The 14,400-nt window shown below is 44.8% G+C and overlaps 3 protein-coding genes across 6 annotated transcripts in view; 1 reads left to right on the forward strand and 2 right to left on the reverse strand.

The window, feature by feature from the left end:
* Positions 1-1,235: 1,235 nt before the first annotated feature.
* Positions 1,236-4,204, reverse strand: LOC141758229 (leukocyte cell-derived chemotaxin-2-like). Its single transcript, XM_074619430.1, has 4 exons — positions 4,032-4,204; positions 3,107-3,218; positions 1,871-2,022; positions 1,236-1,499 (listed from the first exon to the last, which is right to left on the reverse strand). Exons 1-4 carry the CDS (start codon positions 4,054-4,056, stop codon positions 1,333-1,335), a joined length of 456 nt encoding a protein of 151 aa, XP_074475531.1. The 5' UTR covers positions 4,057-4,204; the 3' UTR covers positions 1,236-1,332.
* A 1,400-nt stretch (positions 4,205-5,604) lies between these two features.
* Positions 5,605-13,775, reverse strand: bbs1 (Bardet-Biedl syndrome 1). 4 transcript variants are annotated; one of them, XM_074619161.1, is made up of 8 exons: positions 12,960-13,264; positions 12,512-12,527; positions 12,003-12,407; positions 9,691-9,873; positions 9,469-9,600; positions 8,340-8,446; positions 7,851-7,971; positions 5,605-7,684 (listed from the first exon to the last, which is right to left on the reverse strand). In XM_074619161.1, the coding sequence occupies exons 3-8, from the start codon at positions 12,378-12,380 to the stop codon at positions 6,854-6,856; spliced, it is 1,752 nt and encodes a 583-aa protein (XP_074475262.1). In that variant the 5' UTR covers positions 12,381-12,407; positions 12,512-12,527; positions 12,960-13,264; the 3' UTR covers positions 5,605-6,853. The 4 variants fall into 4 exon arrangements, with proteins under 4 accessions (XP_074475262.1, XP_074475266.1, XP_074475264.1 ...); XM_074619165.1 differs by having other exon boundaries at positions 12,512-12,540; XM_074619163.1 differs by lacking the exon at positions 12,512-12,527 and adding an exon at positions 12,538-12,553.
* Positions 13,776-14,142: 367 nt separating this feature from the next.
* The window catches only part of LOC141758075 (uncharacterized), a 22,544-nt gene continuing 22,286 nt past the window's right edge, over positions 14,143-14,400 (forward strand). Inside the window, exon 1 of the mRNA XM_074619166.1 lies at positions 14,143-14,178. The gene's annotated coding sequence lies outside the window, so the exon portion shown is untranslated. The remainder of the gene's footprint in view (positions 14,179-14,400) is intronic.

A 14,400-nucleotide genomic window follows, 5' to 3' on the forward strand; every position in this document is an offset into this window, starting at 1 on the left:
TGATCATAAAGGAAATGGATCTGATTCTGATCCAGTTTGTCTTTCATTAATTACACTGGTTTTAATGTCGTCCTCTTTTTTAGTTTCAATTCATTTTACTGAAGAAATGCAAAAAATGTAGCGTCAGTTTAGAGCGTTATTTAACCTCCGTCACGACCAGCTAGTCTGACATGGTTGGTACCAGGGATGGAACGGTTCTCTAGTCACGGTTCTCTGGTCACGGTTCTCTGGTCACGGTTCTTTGGTCACGGTTCTCTGGTCACGGTTCTCCGGTCACGCTTCTCCGGTCACGCTTCTCCGGTCACGGTTCTCCGGTCACGCTTCTCCGGTCACGGTTCTCCGGTCACGTTTCTCCGGTCACGGTTCTCCGGTCACGGTTCTCCGGTCACGCTTCTCCGGTCACGCTTCTCCGGTCACGCTTCTCCGGTCACGGTTCTCCGGTCACGCTTCTCCGGTCACGCTTCTCCGGTCACGCTTCTCCGGTCACGTTTCTCCGGTCACGGTTCTCCGGTCACGGTTCTCTGGTCACGGTTCTCCGGTCACGCTTCTCTTCTATAAATGAAAAGCCTGTTGGAATCAGAACAAGACCTCGTCACTGGAACATTAATGAACCGAACCCAAAACCCTGATATGAACCCAACCAGGAATTTAGTGAACCGTTCCACCCCTACTTGGTACCGATGGATTCATCAGGTTTATAGTTTCATATGATTCCAGTATTGGTATCGACATTTTCAGACTTTTTTGGGACTTTTTTGTTTTGGACATTTTTTTGGACAAAACCCCCTCACACATTCACATCACACGACTGAGCTGCTAGAACCTAAAATCACAAGTTTCGTTAATGCCTTAAAGACACGTGGCGTTAAAATAAATTTGCATTATCATGTTATTATCGTGTTATTATCATGTTATCGTGTTATTTTATACGTTGTTTTCATGATTGCTGTGTATTGTTCTGTGAAGATATTATTGTTCTGCCTTGTTACTGTTTGATGTTTTTTGAGGAAACGTTGAGTCGGTATGAAAGAGAAGATGTGAACGATCTTTACCTCCGAACATCGTGATGCATCCGTTAGTTTGTGTTCACAGGTTCAGAAGCTCCACTCAAAAATAAAAAACTAAAACAAATCATAACTTTTTGGTCCCTTATAATAAATTTTATTATTCATGCATCACGGTGGAGGGGGGTCTGATCTGATGTTTCTGATGATAAAAGAAACACAACAAACCTCCTCTTCAGATTTTATTACTTCATAACAGCAGAGCCAATAAAAGAGATTTAACGTTGACACGGTGAAGTTAAAGTCTGAGGAGTCGAGGTTGAGTTGTTCAGAAGTATGGCGTCGGGTCGCTCCGGTCGCACATCTGGACGTGGACGTGTGAGGTGATTCCTGGATAAACGCTCTGCATCGGCAGCATGACGCCGATCCGCTCGCCCTTCCTCACCGAGCCCGAGGTCCGGTCCGGCTGAATGTAGAACAGCTTAAAGCACAGACCTGCAGCAGAAGAACCAGTACTACAGTACAAGTACTAATACACAGAGTACTAATACACAGAGTACTAATACACAGACCTAAAAATACTGTTACAGTAAATGTACTAATACCACACTGTAGAAATACTCTGTTAGTGTATAAGTACTAATACCACAGTAACTCTGTTACAGTAGGTAAGTAAATAGAAATATAAAGTAGCATAAAATTAAAATACTCAAATAAAGCACAAGTACCTGAAATGTGTACTTCAGTCCAGTACTTGAGCTACACGGTTACCTACAGTATCATCAGTGTGTGACTGACTGTAGTATATATAGTATATATATATATATATATATATATGGACTATAGTCCGAGTATGAAGGACTGACCTCCGCCGCTCAGGTTGATGCCGTTGTTGATGGCGGCCTTCGCGGGGTCGGTGTAGACGATGACCTTCCTGTTGAGAGTCACGTCAAACGGAGCGTAGACGACGGAGCCGTCGCTGCACACGATGTCCAGACCTTTGTGGTCCCTCGTCCCCCTGAAACACAGCAGACATCCAGCACTTAACAGCTGCTCCACATCTACATTAATCCATTAATCCATTAATCCATTAATTATCGTCTTTAAAATGTACGACGCCTATAAGAGTTCAACGTTAAAGCAATTTTCCGAGAAAGGTTTCTAAATAATAAATTTGGCGTTTCCAGGAATCTTTTCTTGAAATAGAAGCTCAATTTAAACCCAAATAAATATTTATTTATTATTGAAAACTTTATTCTTTATTCTATAATAAAGCGTTAATTCAAATTTGTTTTAACGCCACTAATTTCTTGAATGCATTTACACAACCTGTGTTTCTTAGGTTGTAGTGGCTCAGTTTTAAAGCTAGAGTGAAGATACTGGCATCATCTGAAACTATAAAACCTGATGAATGTCCAAAAAAAGTCTGAGAAATGCTCAAAAATTATCCAAAAAAATGTCTTAAAATGTCTGAAAGTAAGGCAGAAGAAAAGTCTGATCCTGGTTTCATCTGAAACTAGAGAACCTGATGAATCCATCGGTACCAACCAGGTCAGACTAGCTGGTCATGAAGGAGGTTAAATAACGTTCCAAACTTAAAAACTGTCATGGCCATTTTCAAAGGGGTCCCTTGACCTCTGACCTCCAGATCAGTGAATGTAAATGGGTTCTATGGGTACCCACGAGTCTCCCCTTTACAGACATGCCCACTTTATGATCATCACATGCAGTTTGGGGCAAGTCATAGTCAAGTCAGCACACTGACACACTGACAGCTGTTGTTGCCTGTTGGGCTGCAGTTTGACATGTTCTGATTGGAGCATATTGTTTTATGCTAAATGCAGTACCTGTGAGGGTTTCTGGATCAATATCTGTCATGGATTTGTGTTGTTAATTGATTTACAATAATAAATATATACATACATTTACATAAAGCAGCAGATTAGTCCACTCCCATGTTGATAAGAGGATTAAATAGTTGATCCAAATGTGAGCAGCAGAGGTGGAGACGTCCTGACTTTAAGTCCACAAACACTGGAGCCTACGTTTCCCATAATGCACCTGAATAGTCGTGTAGTGTTATAGTGTAGTTGTTGTGTTACCGTCCGGCTCCGTAGTGTCCCTGTCCCCAGCTGTCCGACCCCCTCCTGCTGTTGTCCGAGTTCCCGCCGCACAGCTGTCCGAACTTCACCCCGTCACACACACACAACACAGCTGCACACACACGCACACGCACACGCACACACACATAAACACACATGACACTTAAGACTTTACATTGACTTACATTAATTCCCTGAATTCCCTTCACCTGTACCAATAACTATGTGAGGACCTGATGTGTCCCCGTAAGGGAGGGCGGTCCCCACTACGCACATAAACATGAACACTTTTTCTATTTGAATGTTTGTTCACACGTTTTCTCGCTGCTCTTCTGTGCAGAATTAATTTATTGATTTAAAACAACTATGATGACATTGACTTACATTAATTCCCTGAATTACCTTCACCTCGACCAATAACCAGGTCTGAATCCTGACGTATAGTAGTGAGGACCTGATGTGTCCCCGTAAGGGAGGGCGGTCCCCACAACGCACATAAACATGAACACTTTTTCTAACTTTATATTTTTAACACAAAGTACATTTTTCAAATCGGAGACTGAACGTTTGTTCACACATTTCTCTCTCTGGCTGGTCTTCTGTGCAGAATTAATTTAACAGGTGTTCTGAGTGAATATTTGACCTTTTATTGATTTAAAACAACTTTGTTTAATTTTATTAATTACAGTTTAGTCCTGATGATGCATGTTATTGACAGAAAAATACAAATGTTCAGAATGTTTAGAATCAACCGTGGAAAATGCAGAACTTTACTGTTAATCACAATTAACGAGGTTTAAATATTAACAATTCATTAAATATTAAAGTCTGCAGCAGGATTGTTAAAAAGATGTAGTTTTAAGATGCGTCAGTTATAATCAGGATTAAATCGTCAACATCAGCAGCAGCTACTTCAGTTTCTCACCCAGCAGAACGACGACACGTCTCATCTTGAAATCTCAAAGTTTGATCCAGACGAAGAGTTCCTACAGTCGGGCTTCACTCAGGGTTTTATAGCGGCTGATGTTCCTCTTTCAACACCGTGAAAAGTCCACAGTCCACTCAGTTGAACTAACAGGACAAACTGCAGCTGTTTTCCAGATGTTTTCAGGCTGTAAAGGAAGTTCTATTATTTCACAATGAGGACGGCGATCAAACACGACGAGATGACGAAACGAGCTTCATGTTAGATGATAAGTTAGAGACACACGGTCGGTGTTGAGCAACATCTGTTTACCTGTCCTCACATCTGTTTACCTGTCCTCACATCTGTTTACCTGTCCTCACCTGTATTTGACCTCCAGATCGTCCAAACAGGAATCCACAGAATGACGACATTAAAAAGTCCCATGTTGTCAATTTTCGTTGCGTTTTCTTTTAAAAAGTGATATTTTTTAATAGTTTCCACATAATTCTCAAGACGTGGGACACAAATATACAAGATGTCTTTACATGTCACTAATGATGCAAATACTTTATTTATATTTAACTATACTTTATTTTTTAATCTCTTTATAAACATGTTTCAACAGAACAATCTGCACTTTATTTATTCGACTTTTATTTGTTTGAATGAATTTAATTTTTTTGACTTTTCTGTTTTTTGTTTCTTTTGCCTTTTTATTTTAGGGCCGTCAGTCGATCCAAATATTTAATCACGATTCATTGTACATGTGTTATCTGTTCTAAATGTACCTTAAAGGGAGATTTGTCCAGTATTTAATCCTCTTATCAACATGGGAGTGAACAAATATACTGCTTTATGTAAATAAAGGTCAAGGGACCCCTTTGAACATGGTCATGACAGTTTGTCCTCTCCAACATTTAGTGTCAGTTTGGAGCGTTATTTAACTCCTTCAGGACCAGCTAGTCTGACCTGGTTAGTACCGATGGATTCATCAGGTTCTATAGTTCACTATGATACCAGTAGTAGTAGTAGTAGTAGTAGTAGTAGTAGTAGTAGTAGTAGTAGTAGTAGCAGTAGTTGTAGTAGTCTGACATAGTTGGTACCGATGGATTCATCAGGTTCTACAGTTTACTATGATACCAGTATCTTCACTCTAGCTTTAAAACTGAGCCGCTACAACCTAAAATTGCAAGTTGCGTTAAAGAAGTTAGTGGCGTTAAAGTGACTTTGAGTTAACACATATTTTTAATAGAATTTTTGCAATCTGCTGACTAATTAAAAATAAATAAATAAGTTAAGAGAGAACTGCATGACGTGTTCATTACAGATTGATACACTTCAATTAATACAAATTAATTGCTGCCGTAACCCAGAGAGTCTTTTGTCAGAAAATGTGAACATTAAATACTGGTGAGAATAAAATTTAACAAATCTGAAGAATAAAGTTTCCAATAATTAATTAATAATAAATAAATATTTATTTGGGTTTAAATAGAAAAGATTCCTGGAAACTCCAAATGTATAGTTTAGGAACAGTTCTTGCAAACTTCTGTAAGTTTAACCTTCATTTTCACAATGATGAATTCTGTACAAACTTTTTATTCATTGTTTTATTTTACTTAATACAAGACTACATTTAAAAAACACAGAATATTTAGAACATATTTGTCCCGTAAATATTTCTATACAAACATTCATGAACAAAACCAAAAGTGATTTTTAACCCTGAGAGCTCAAACTGTTGATGAATCTGTAGTTTACCTCCACAGACACACACACACACACACACACACACATATATATAGTATATATAGTATATATAAACTATATATATATATAAACTATATATATATATATATATACTATATATATATATATATGTATATATATATATGTATATATATACTATATATCTGTCACTACTGTTTTAAACATGAACAACAAACTTAAACAAATCTACACAAAACTGACAACATTATAAATGGACTTCTGCCGGTTCTGGACAAATCTACAATAACACATCATTTTATATCATAAATTCAGCCGTAGAATTCTTTAAAATAGTTTCTGTTGACTAAAAACATTCATGAGTCAGCAGCTCCGTTAATTTAATTATTTTATGAATGAAGTTCCACTAAAATGAGGTCAGCAAATATTTAATAGTTAATATCTTTTACAAGTTGTACTCGCAGCTGTCCAGCAGATGGAGCTGTTTCACACCTGTAATGAAAAGAGTTGAAGCGTTGCGTGTTGTCAGTTCAGTCTCGTGATGTTTGTCATGAATAAAGTTGAAGCGTTGCGTGTTGTCAGTTCAGTCTCGTGATGTTTGTCATGAATAAAGTTGAAGCGTTGCGTGTTGTCAGTTCAGTCTCGTGATGTTTGTCATGAATAAAGTTGAAGCGTTGCGTGTTGTCAGTTCAGTCTCGTGATGTTTGTCATGAATAAAGTTGAAGCGTTGCGTGTTGTCAGTTCAGTCTCGTGATGTTTGTCATGAATAAAGTTGAAGCGTTGCGTGTTGTCAGTTCAGTCTCGTGATGTTCGTAATGAATAAAGTTGAAGCGTTGCGTGTTGTCAGTTCAGTCTCATGATGTTTGTCATGAATAAAGTTGAAGCGTTGTGTGTTGTCAGTTCAGTCTCATGTTTGTCATGAATAAAGTTGAAGCGTTGTGTGTTGTCAGTTCAGTCTCGTGATGTCTGTAATGAATAAAGTTGAAGCGTTGCGTGTTGTCAGTTCAGTCTCATGATGTTCGTAATGAATAAAGTTGAAGCGTCGCGTGTCATCAGTTCAGTCTCGTGATGTTTGGAGACTGTAATGAATAAAGTTGAAGCGTCGCGTGTCATCAGTTGAGCGTCAGTCCCTCGCTGACGGGCATGTTGATATGGGCGGTCAGCAGCGGCGAGCTCTTCCCCTCGTGCAGGACGAACACCTTGATGATGTCAGAGATGCCCTTGTCGCTGGTGCACTCCACGAAGGTCTCGACGGGGTAGATGAGTCCGGGCACCAGCAGCGGGATCCTCATGAACGGGTTCCTCATCCTGTACAGGCTCTCGTCGTACAGGAAGCTGATGGCCAGGTTCATGACGGGCCGGCACGCCGCCGTGTTCTGGACGTTCAGGGTCAGTTTGAAGGACGGGCCCAGGCCCTGCACTACGGCGTTCATCTTGAGCGGCTCGCTGAGGCTGGAGGACATCGGCGTCAGGCTGGACTCCAGCGCCTTCACGTAGGCTTTGGCGGCGGCCAGGCGCAGGCGGCTCAGGTCCATCTGGAAGGCGCGGTGCATGGCCAGACCGTTCTCGCGCTCCCTCAGCGTCTGGTCCACGTACAGCTTTGTCTTCTTGGGCACGTTGAGGCGGACGCTCTGGGCCAGCGGCGGCCCGGGAGCGCTGTCCCTGTCGTCGAAGGCCGCCGTCCTCTTCAGGATCTTCACCATCAGGCCGCCTCCCTTGGTGGTCATGATGAGGGTCCCGTCCTCGCGGCCGTACCGGCCGAAGCAGATGCTGGTGACCACGTCGGGCGTCTTGATGGTGCTCAGCAGGTTCTTGTCCCGGTATAGCTGGACCTCACAGTTGGCCAGGCCCACCAGAACCGCCTGGAAGCCCCTGGTGGGGAGGTCCATGGCGGCCAGGGTGGTGATGGGAGCGGGGAGGACGGCCTTCCACAGCTTCTTCCCCTGAAGACGCAACAAGAGACGCGACAGGAGACACGACGACCACGGTTACACGCTCAGAACATTAAAGACCAGATTCCTCCTGATCCGTTAACACGACCCGGATCACATTATCTAGAATAGTGAATAATAGTGAGTCGGACTTCCTCATCATGTGACCTCAGGTTACCTTCTGGGTGAAGCCCTGCAGGCTCTCGTCGGTGCAGCCGACCACCACGTTCTTCCCGACTCTCACCAGACCGACCGGGTGACACGACAGCTCGATGCAGTACTTGGGTTTGTCCGACTCCCTGAAAAGCAGCGACACAAACATCTGTCAGGTCTGAGAGGCGTTCAGATATATCATTTATATAAACATATATATATATACTGTATACATATATATATATATATATATATGTATACAGTAAATACTGTATACATATATATATATATAGTGTATATATGTATATACTGTACATATATATATATATAGTGTATATATGTATATACTGTATATATATATATATATAGTGTATATATGTATATACTGTATATATATATATATATAGTGTATATATGTATATACTGTATATATATATATATATAGTGTATATATGTATATACTGTATATACTGTATGTGGTCGTAGAGCTGTCAGCCAGGTGTGCGTGTCTCACCTGCGCAGGATGTAGATGTTGCCGTTGCGACACGCCACCGTGATGCGAAACTCCACGTCGAACTGACCCGTCACGTCCATCATGGTGGGAGCAGCCGGCAGCGACATCTGCAGCAGGACACAGGGACACGTTTCTAACTGGTGACTGGAGCTTTCAGCCTCCTCTCATGGCTTTCCTCAGTCGTCACGGAGACAGTTCAGTTTGTTATCATTTACATTTTAACGCCACTAATGTCTTTAACGCGTTACAGTGATTCCAGGTTGTAGCGGCTCAGTTAGAAGATACTGGTATCATCTGAAACTATAAAACCTGATGAATCCAGACAGCCTCGTTAAAACAGCTGCGTTCTACCTCAGGGAACATTTGGTTTCTAAAGGCTAAACGCCAACAAATATGGATTGAAGCTGAATATTTCGTTGGATAAAAACTAGAGCTGTCAAAGTTATAATAATAACACAGTAACATGGATTTGTCTTAACACCACTAATCTTTTAACGCATTAACGCAACTTGTGATTTCTAGTTTGTAGCGGCTCTTGAAGGAGGTTAAATAACGCTCAAAGGGGTCCCTTGACCTCTGACCTCCAGATCAGTGAATGTAAATGGGTTCTATGGGTACCCACGAGTCTCCCCTTTACAGACATGCCCACTTTATGATCATCACATGCAGTTTGGGGCAAGTCATAGTCAAGTCAGCACACTGACACACTGACAGCTGTTGTTGCCTGTTGGGCTGCAGTTTGACATGTTATGATTGGAGCATATTGTTTTATGCTAAATGCAGTACCTGTGAGGGTTTCTGGATCAATATCTGTCATTGATCTGTGTTGTTCATTGATTAACAATAATAAATATATACATACATTTACATAAAGCAGCATATTCGTCCACTCCCATGTTGATAAGAGGATTAAATACTGGACTGATCTCCTTTAAGGTTCATTTAGATTGATTGACAGACGATTTTCAGTTAACACACGAGATCAATTACATACTTAGGTCACGCGATAATTAAACCGTCTCCATGACAACAGAGCGATGTGACAGAAAGCTCCTAATTCATCCAAACAATTCATTTCAAGACCAGTTCAGACCAGTTCAGACCAGCAGCAGTGTGTGTGTGCGTTTACTTTGGAGAGGATGATGAAGGCTTCGGGGTCGAGGACGAAGACGTCGCTGCTCTCCGTCCCGATCACCAGACAGCTGACGCCGTCCTCATCCGCCGTGCTCTTCTTCAGGGTCCCGATGCAGGTGATGACGGTCTGAAACGAGGCCAGCACCGACCAATCATATCACGGTATTTATGACGATGCGGTTATTAATGGTAGTGATGATGTCACGATGAGCGTTACCTGGCGTCTGATTGGCTGCTGTTTGTGCAGCTGGACGAACTCGTCCATGTCGGTTGTCTCCAGCGACAGGAACCTGAGCGAGCGGACGGACAGCGGGACGTCGGCCTTCTTCCTGATGCTCTCCAGCATCTCCTTCAGGGTCAGAGGGTCGATCTGACCCTCCCTCGCCTGCTGCCACACGTCCTGACCAATCAGAGCGCACAGCACAACACGTCACCGGTGCACGCCACTTCATTTACAGCACAACACGTCACAGGTGCACATCGCTTCCTTTACAGCACAACATGTCACAGGTGCACGTCGCTTCGTTTACAGCACAACACGTCACAGGTGCACGCCGCTTCATTTACAGCACAACACGTCACATGTGCACACCGCTTCATTTACAGCACAACACGTCACCGGTGCACATCGCTTCCTTTACAGCACAACGCGTCACAGGTGCACGTCGCTTCGTTTACAGCACAACACGTCACCGGTGCACGCCGCTTCATTTACAGCACAACACATCACCGGTGCACGCCACTTCATTTACAGCACAACACGTCACAGGTGCACGTTGCTTCGTTTACAGAACAACACATCACAGGTGCACGCCGCTTCATTTACAGCACAACACGTCACAGGTGCACATCGCTTCCTTTACAGCACAACACGTCACAGGTGGACGTCGCTTCATTTACAGCACAACACGTCACCGGTGCACGCCGCTTCATTTACAGCACAACACGTCACCGGTGCACGCCACTTCATTTACAGCACAACACGTCACAGGTGCACGTTGCTTCGTTTACAGAACAACACATCACAGGTGCACGCCGCTTCATTTACACAAAACACGTCACAGGTGCACATCGCTTCCTTTACAGCACAACACGTCACAGGTGCACATCGCTTCATTTACAGCACAACACGTCACAGGTGCACGTCGCTTCGTTTACAGCACAACACGTCACAGGTGCACATCGCTTCCTTTACAGTACAACACGTCACAGGTGCACATCGCTTCCTTTACAGTACAACACGTCACAGGTGCACACCGCTTCATTTACAGCACAACACGTCACAGGTGCACATCGCTTCATTTACAGCACAACACGTCACAGGTGCACATCGCTTCCTTTACAGTACAACACGTCACAGGTGCACATCGCTTCCTTTACAGTACAACACGTCACAGGTGCACACCGCTTCATTTACAGCACAACACGTCACAGGTGCACGTCGCTTCATTTACAGCACAACACGTCACAGGTGCACATCGCTTCATTTACAGCACAACACGTCACAGGTGCACGTCGCTTCGTTTACAGCACAACACGTCACAGGTGCACATCGCTTCCTTTACAGTACAACACGTCACAGGTGCACACCGCTTCATTTACAGCACAACACGTCACAGGTGCACATCGCTTCCTTTACAGCACAACACGTCACAGGTGCACGTTGCTTCGTTTACAGCACAACACGTCACAGGCGCACGCCGCTTGATTTACAGCACAACACGTTACAGGTGCACACCGCTTCATTTACAGCACAACACGTCACAGGTGCACACCGCTTCATTTACAGCACAACACGTCACAGGTGCACGTCGCTTCATTTACAGCACAACACGTCACAGGTGCACGTCGCTTCGTTTACAGCACAACACGTCACAGGTGCACATCGCTTCCTTTACAGTACAACACGTCACAGGTGCACACCGCTTCATTTACAGCACAACACGTCACAGGTGCACATCGCTTCCTTTACAGCACAACACGTCACAGGTGCACGTTGCTTCGTTTACAGCACAACACGTCACAGGCGCACGCCGCTTGATTTACAGCACAACACGTTACAGGTGCACACCGCTTCATTTACAGCACAACACGTCACAGGTGCACGCCGCTTAATTTACAGCACAACACGTTACAGGTGCACACCGCTTCATTTACAGCACAACACGTTACAGGTGCACACCGCTTCATTTACAGCACAACACATCACATGTGCACGCTGCTTCATTTACAGCACAACACGTTACAGGTGCACGCCGCTTCATTTACAGCACAACACGTCACAGGTGCACGCCGCTTGATTTACAGCACAACACGTTACAGGTGCACACCGCTTCATTTACAGCACAACACGTCACAGGTGCACATCGCTTCCTTTACAGCACAACACGTCACAGGTGCACGTTGCTTCGTTTACAGCACAACACGTCACAGGCGCACGCCGCTTGATTTACAGCACAACACGTCACAGGTGCACACCGCTTCATTTACAGCACAACACGTATAAATGATTGAGTTAATATCACAGACCTGCTCCAGCGTGTTGACCTCCAGGCCCGGCAGCGTGAACTTGAAGTACGGCCGCAGGTTCTTGTAGACGTAGATGCAGGGTCCGGACGCCACGGCGACGGCGGGGATGCGCGGCTCGTGCAGGTCCATGAAGAAGGCGACGAGGCCGGATGGCAGGTCCAGCAGCGTGCTCTCGCTCATCAGCGCCGTGCCGCGGTACACCTTCAGCTTCATGCCCGACGAGCCCGAGCCCAGGTCGCCCACCACCAGCCGGCTCTCCCCGTCCCCGCTCAGGTCCGCCAGGTCCACGCAGGACGAGAAGGTGTACAGGCCCGCCACCGGGTCGTAGTGGGCGTCCAGCCACTTCCCACCGTCACCGCTGGACTCCACAGAAGACATGATGACAGCAGGAAGGGGCGGGGTCACCTGCTGGGGTCACCTGTTGGCGTCACCTGCTGGCGTCACCTGCTGGCGTCACCTGCTGGGGTCACCTGCTGGCGTCACCTGCTGGGGTCACCTGCTGGGGTCACCTGCTGGCGTCACCTGCTGGGGTCACCTGCTGGCGTCACCTGCTGGCGTCACCTGCTGGGGTCACCTGCTGGCGTCACCTGCTGGGGTCACCTGCTGGGTACAGGTGAGTCAGGATCAGGACGTCACTTATATATCTCTATACATGTATGTACTGTATATATATATATGTATATATATATATATATGTATATATATATACATATATATATACATATATATGTATGTATATATATATATAACTAAAGCTGTCAGATAAATGTAGTGCAGTAAAAAGTTCAAAATGTAGTCTGAGATGTGGAGTAGAAGTAGAAAGTACAGTAGTACTACAGTACTGTAGATGTTCTTGTAACTGCAGCTGATCCAGTGAGAGTACTCCAGTACTCCAGTACTCCAGTACTCCAGTACTCCAGCAGTACTTCAGGATGTAACGTGATTACATGAACCTACTTGTTGTTATTGATCTGATCAGCTGATCGGTGATGACGCGCTCTCTCTCCGTTGTCAAGGAAACCAGGTCAACTCTGACTCCTTCTGTCCTTCTGCTGCTGGAGGGTTATCAGCAGAGACAGCAGAGACAGTAGAGACAGCAGAGACAGTAGAGACAGTAGAGACAGTAGAGAGACAGTAGAGACAGTAGAGACAGTAGAGACAGCAGAGAGACAGTAGAGACAGTAGAGACAGCAGAGACAGTAGAGACAGTAGAGACAGTAGAGACAGCAGAGACAGTAGAGACAGCAGAGAGACAGTAGAGACAGTAGAGACAGCAGAGACAGTAGAGACAGTAGAGACAGCAGAGACAGTAGAGACAGCAGAGACAGTAGAGACAGCAGAGAGACAGTAGAGACAGTAGAGACAGCAGAGACAGTAGAGACAGTAGAGACAGCAGAGAGACAGTAGAGACAGTAGAGACAGCAGAGACAGTAGAGACAGTAGAGACAGTAGAGAGACAGTAGAGACAGTAGAGACAGTAGAGACAGCAGAGACAGTAGAGACAGCAGAGAGACAGTAGAGACAGTAGAGACAGTAGAGACAGCAGAGAGACAGTAGAGACAGCAGAGACAGTAGAGACAGTAGAGTGTCTCTGAGCAGCTAGCAGCTAATCCAGCTAATCCTCCTCCCGTCTGCTGCTGATGACGTCATCACAGCCGCCGGTGTTTACTTCTTCTTCTGTGTTTTATGTATAAATACTCTGTTACAGTAAAAGTATGAGATGACGCGTTATTTATTTGTTTTTGCATATAAAATAATAATAAATATAGACATTACATCATACGTTGTTTATTTGTGTACATATTTTTACATTCGTCACATAGTCTCGCGAGATCATATCCGAAGTCTGCGTGACGTCACCCAGTGCCAGTCACCTGATTGGTCCTCTGGTCCCAGTCAGCCACCTGATTGGTCCTCTGGTCCCAGCCACCTGATTGGTCCTCCGGTCCCAGTCAGCCATCTGATTGGTCCTCCAGTCCCAGCCACCTGATTGGTCCTCCGGTCCCAGTCAGCCACCTGATTGGTCCTCCGGTCCCAGTCAGCCACCTGATTGGTCCTCCGGTCCCAGCCACCTGATTGGTCCTCCGGTCCCAGTCAGCGACCTGATTGGTCGTCGGGTCTCAGTTTAAACCGCGGAGCGCGCAGAGAGCAGCAGCAGCAGCTAACGGTAGCTCCGGTAGGTAACAGTAGGTAACAGTAGGTAACATTAGGTAACATTAGGTAACAGTAGGTAACAGTACCGGCCGTCTCTCGGTGTTTCTGCTCTACATGCTCCGCCTGCTGAATGAAACACATCCACAGTGAGGGAACTCCGTTTAACGTTCACAGCGTGAAGAGAGGCTGTTAGAGAGTTAGCTACACGAGGCTAATGCTAACAACACAGGTAGCAGGAGATGCT

Source organism: Sebastes fasciatus, chromosome 20 (genome assembly GCF_043250625.1).
Source record: "Sebastes fasciatus isolate fSebFas1 chromosome 20, fSebFas1.pri, whole genome shotgun sequence".
Classification (NCBI taxonomy): Eukaryota; Metazoa; Chordata; class Actinopteri; order Perciformes; family Sebastidae; genus Sebastes; species Sebastes fasciatus.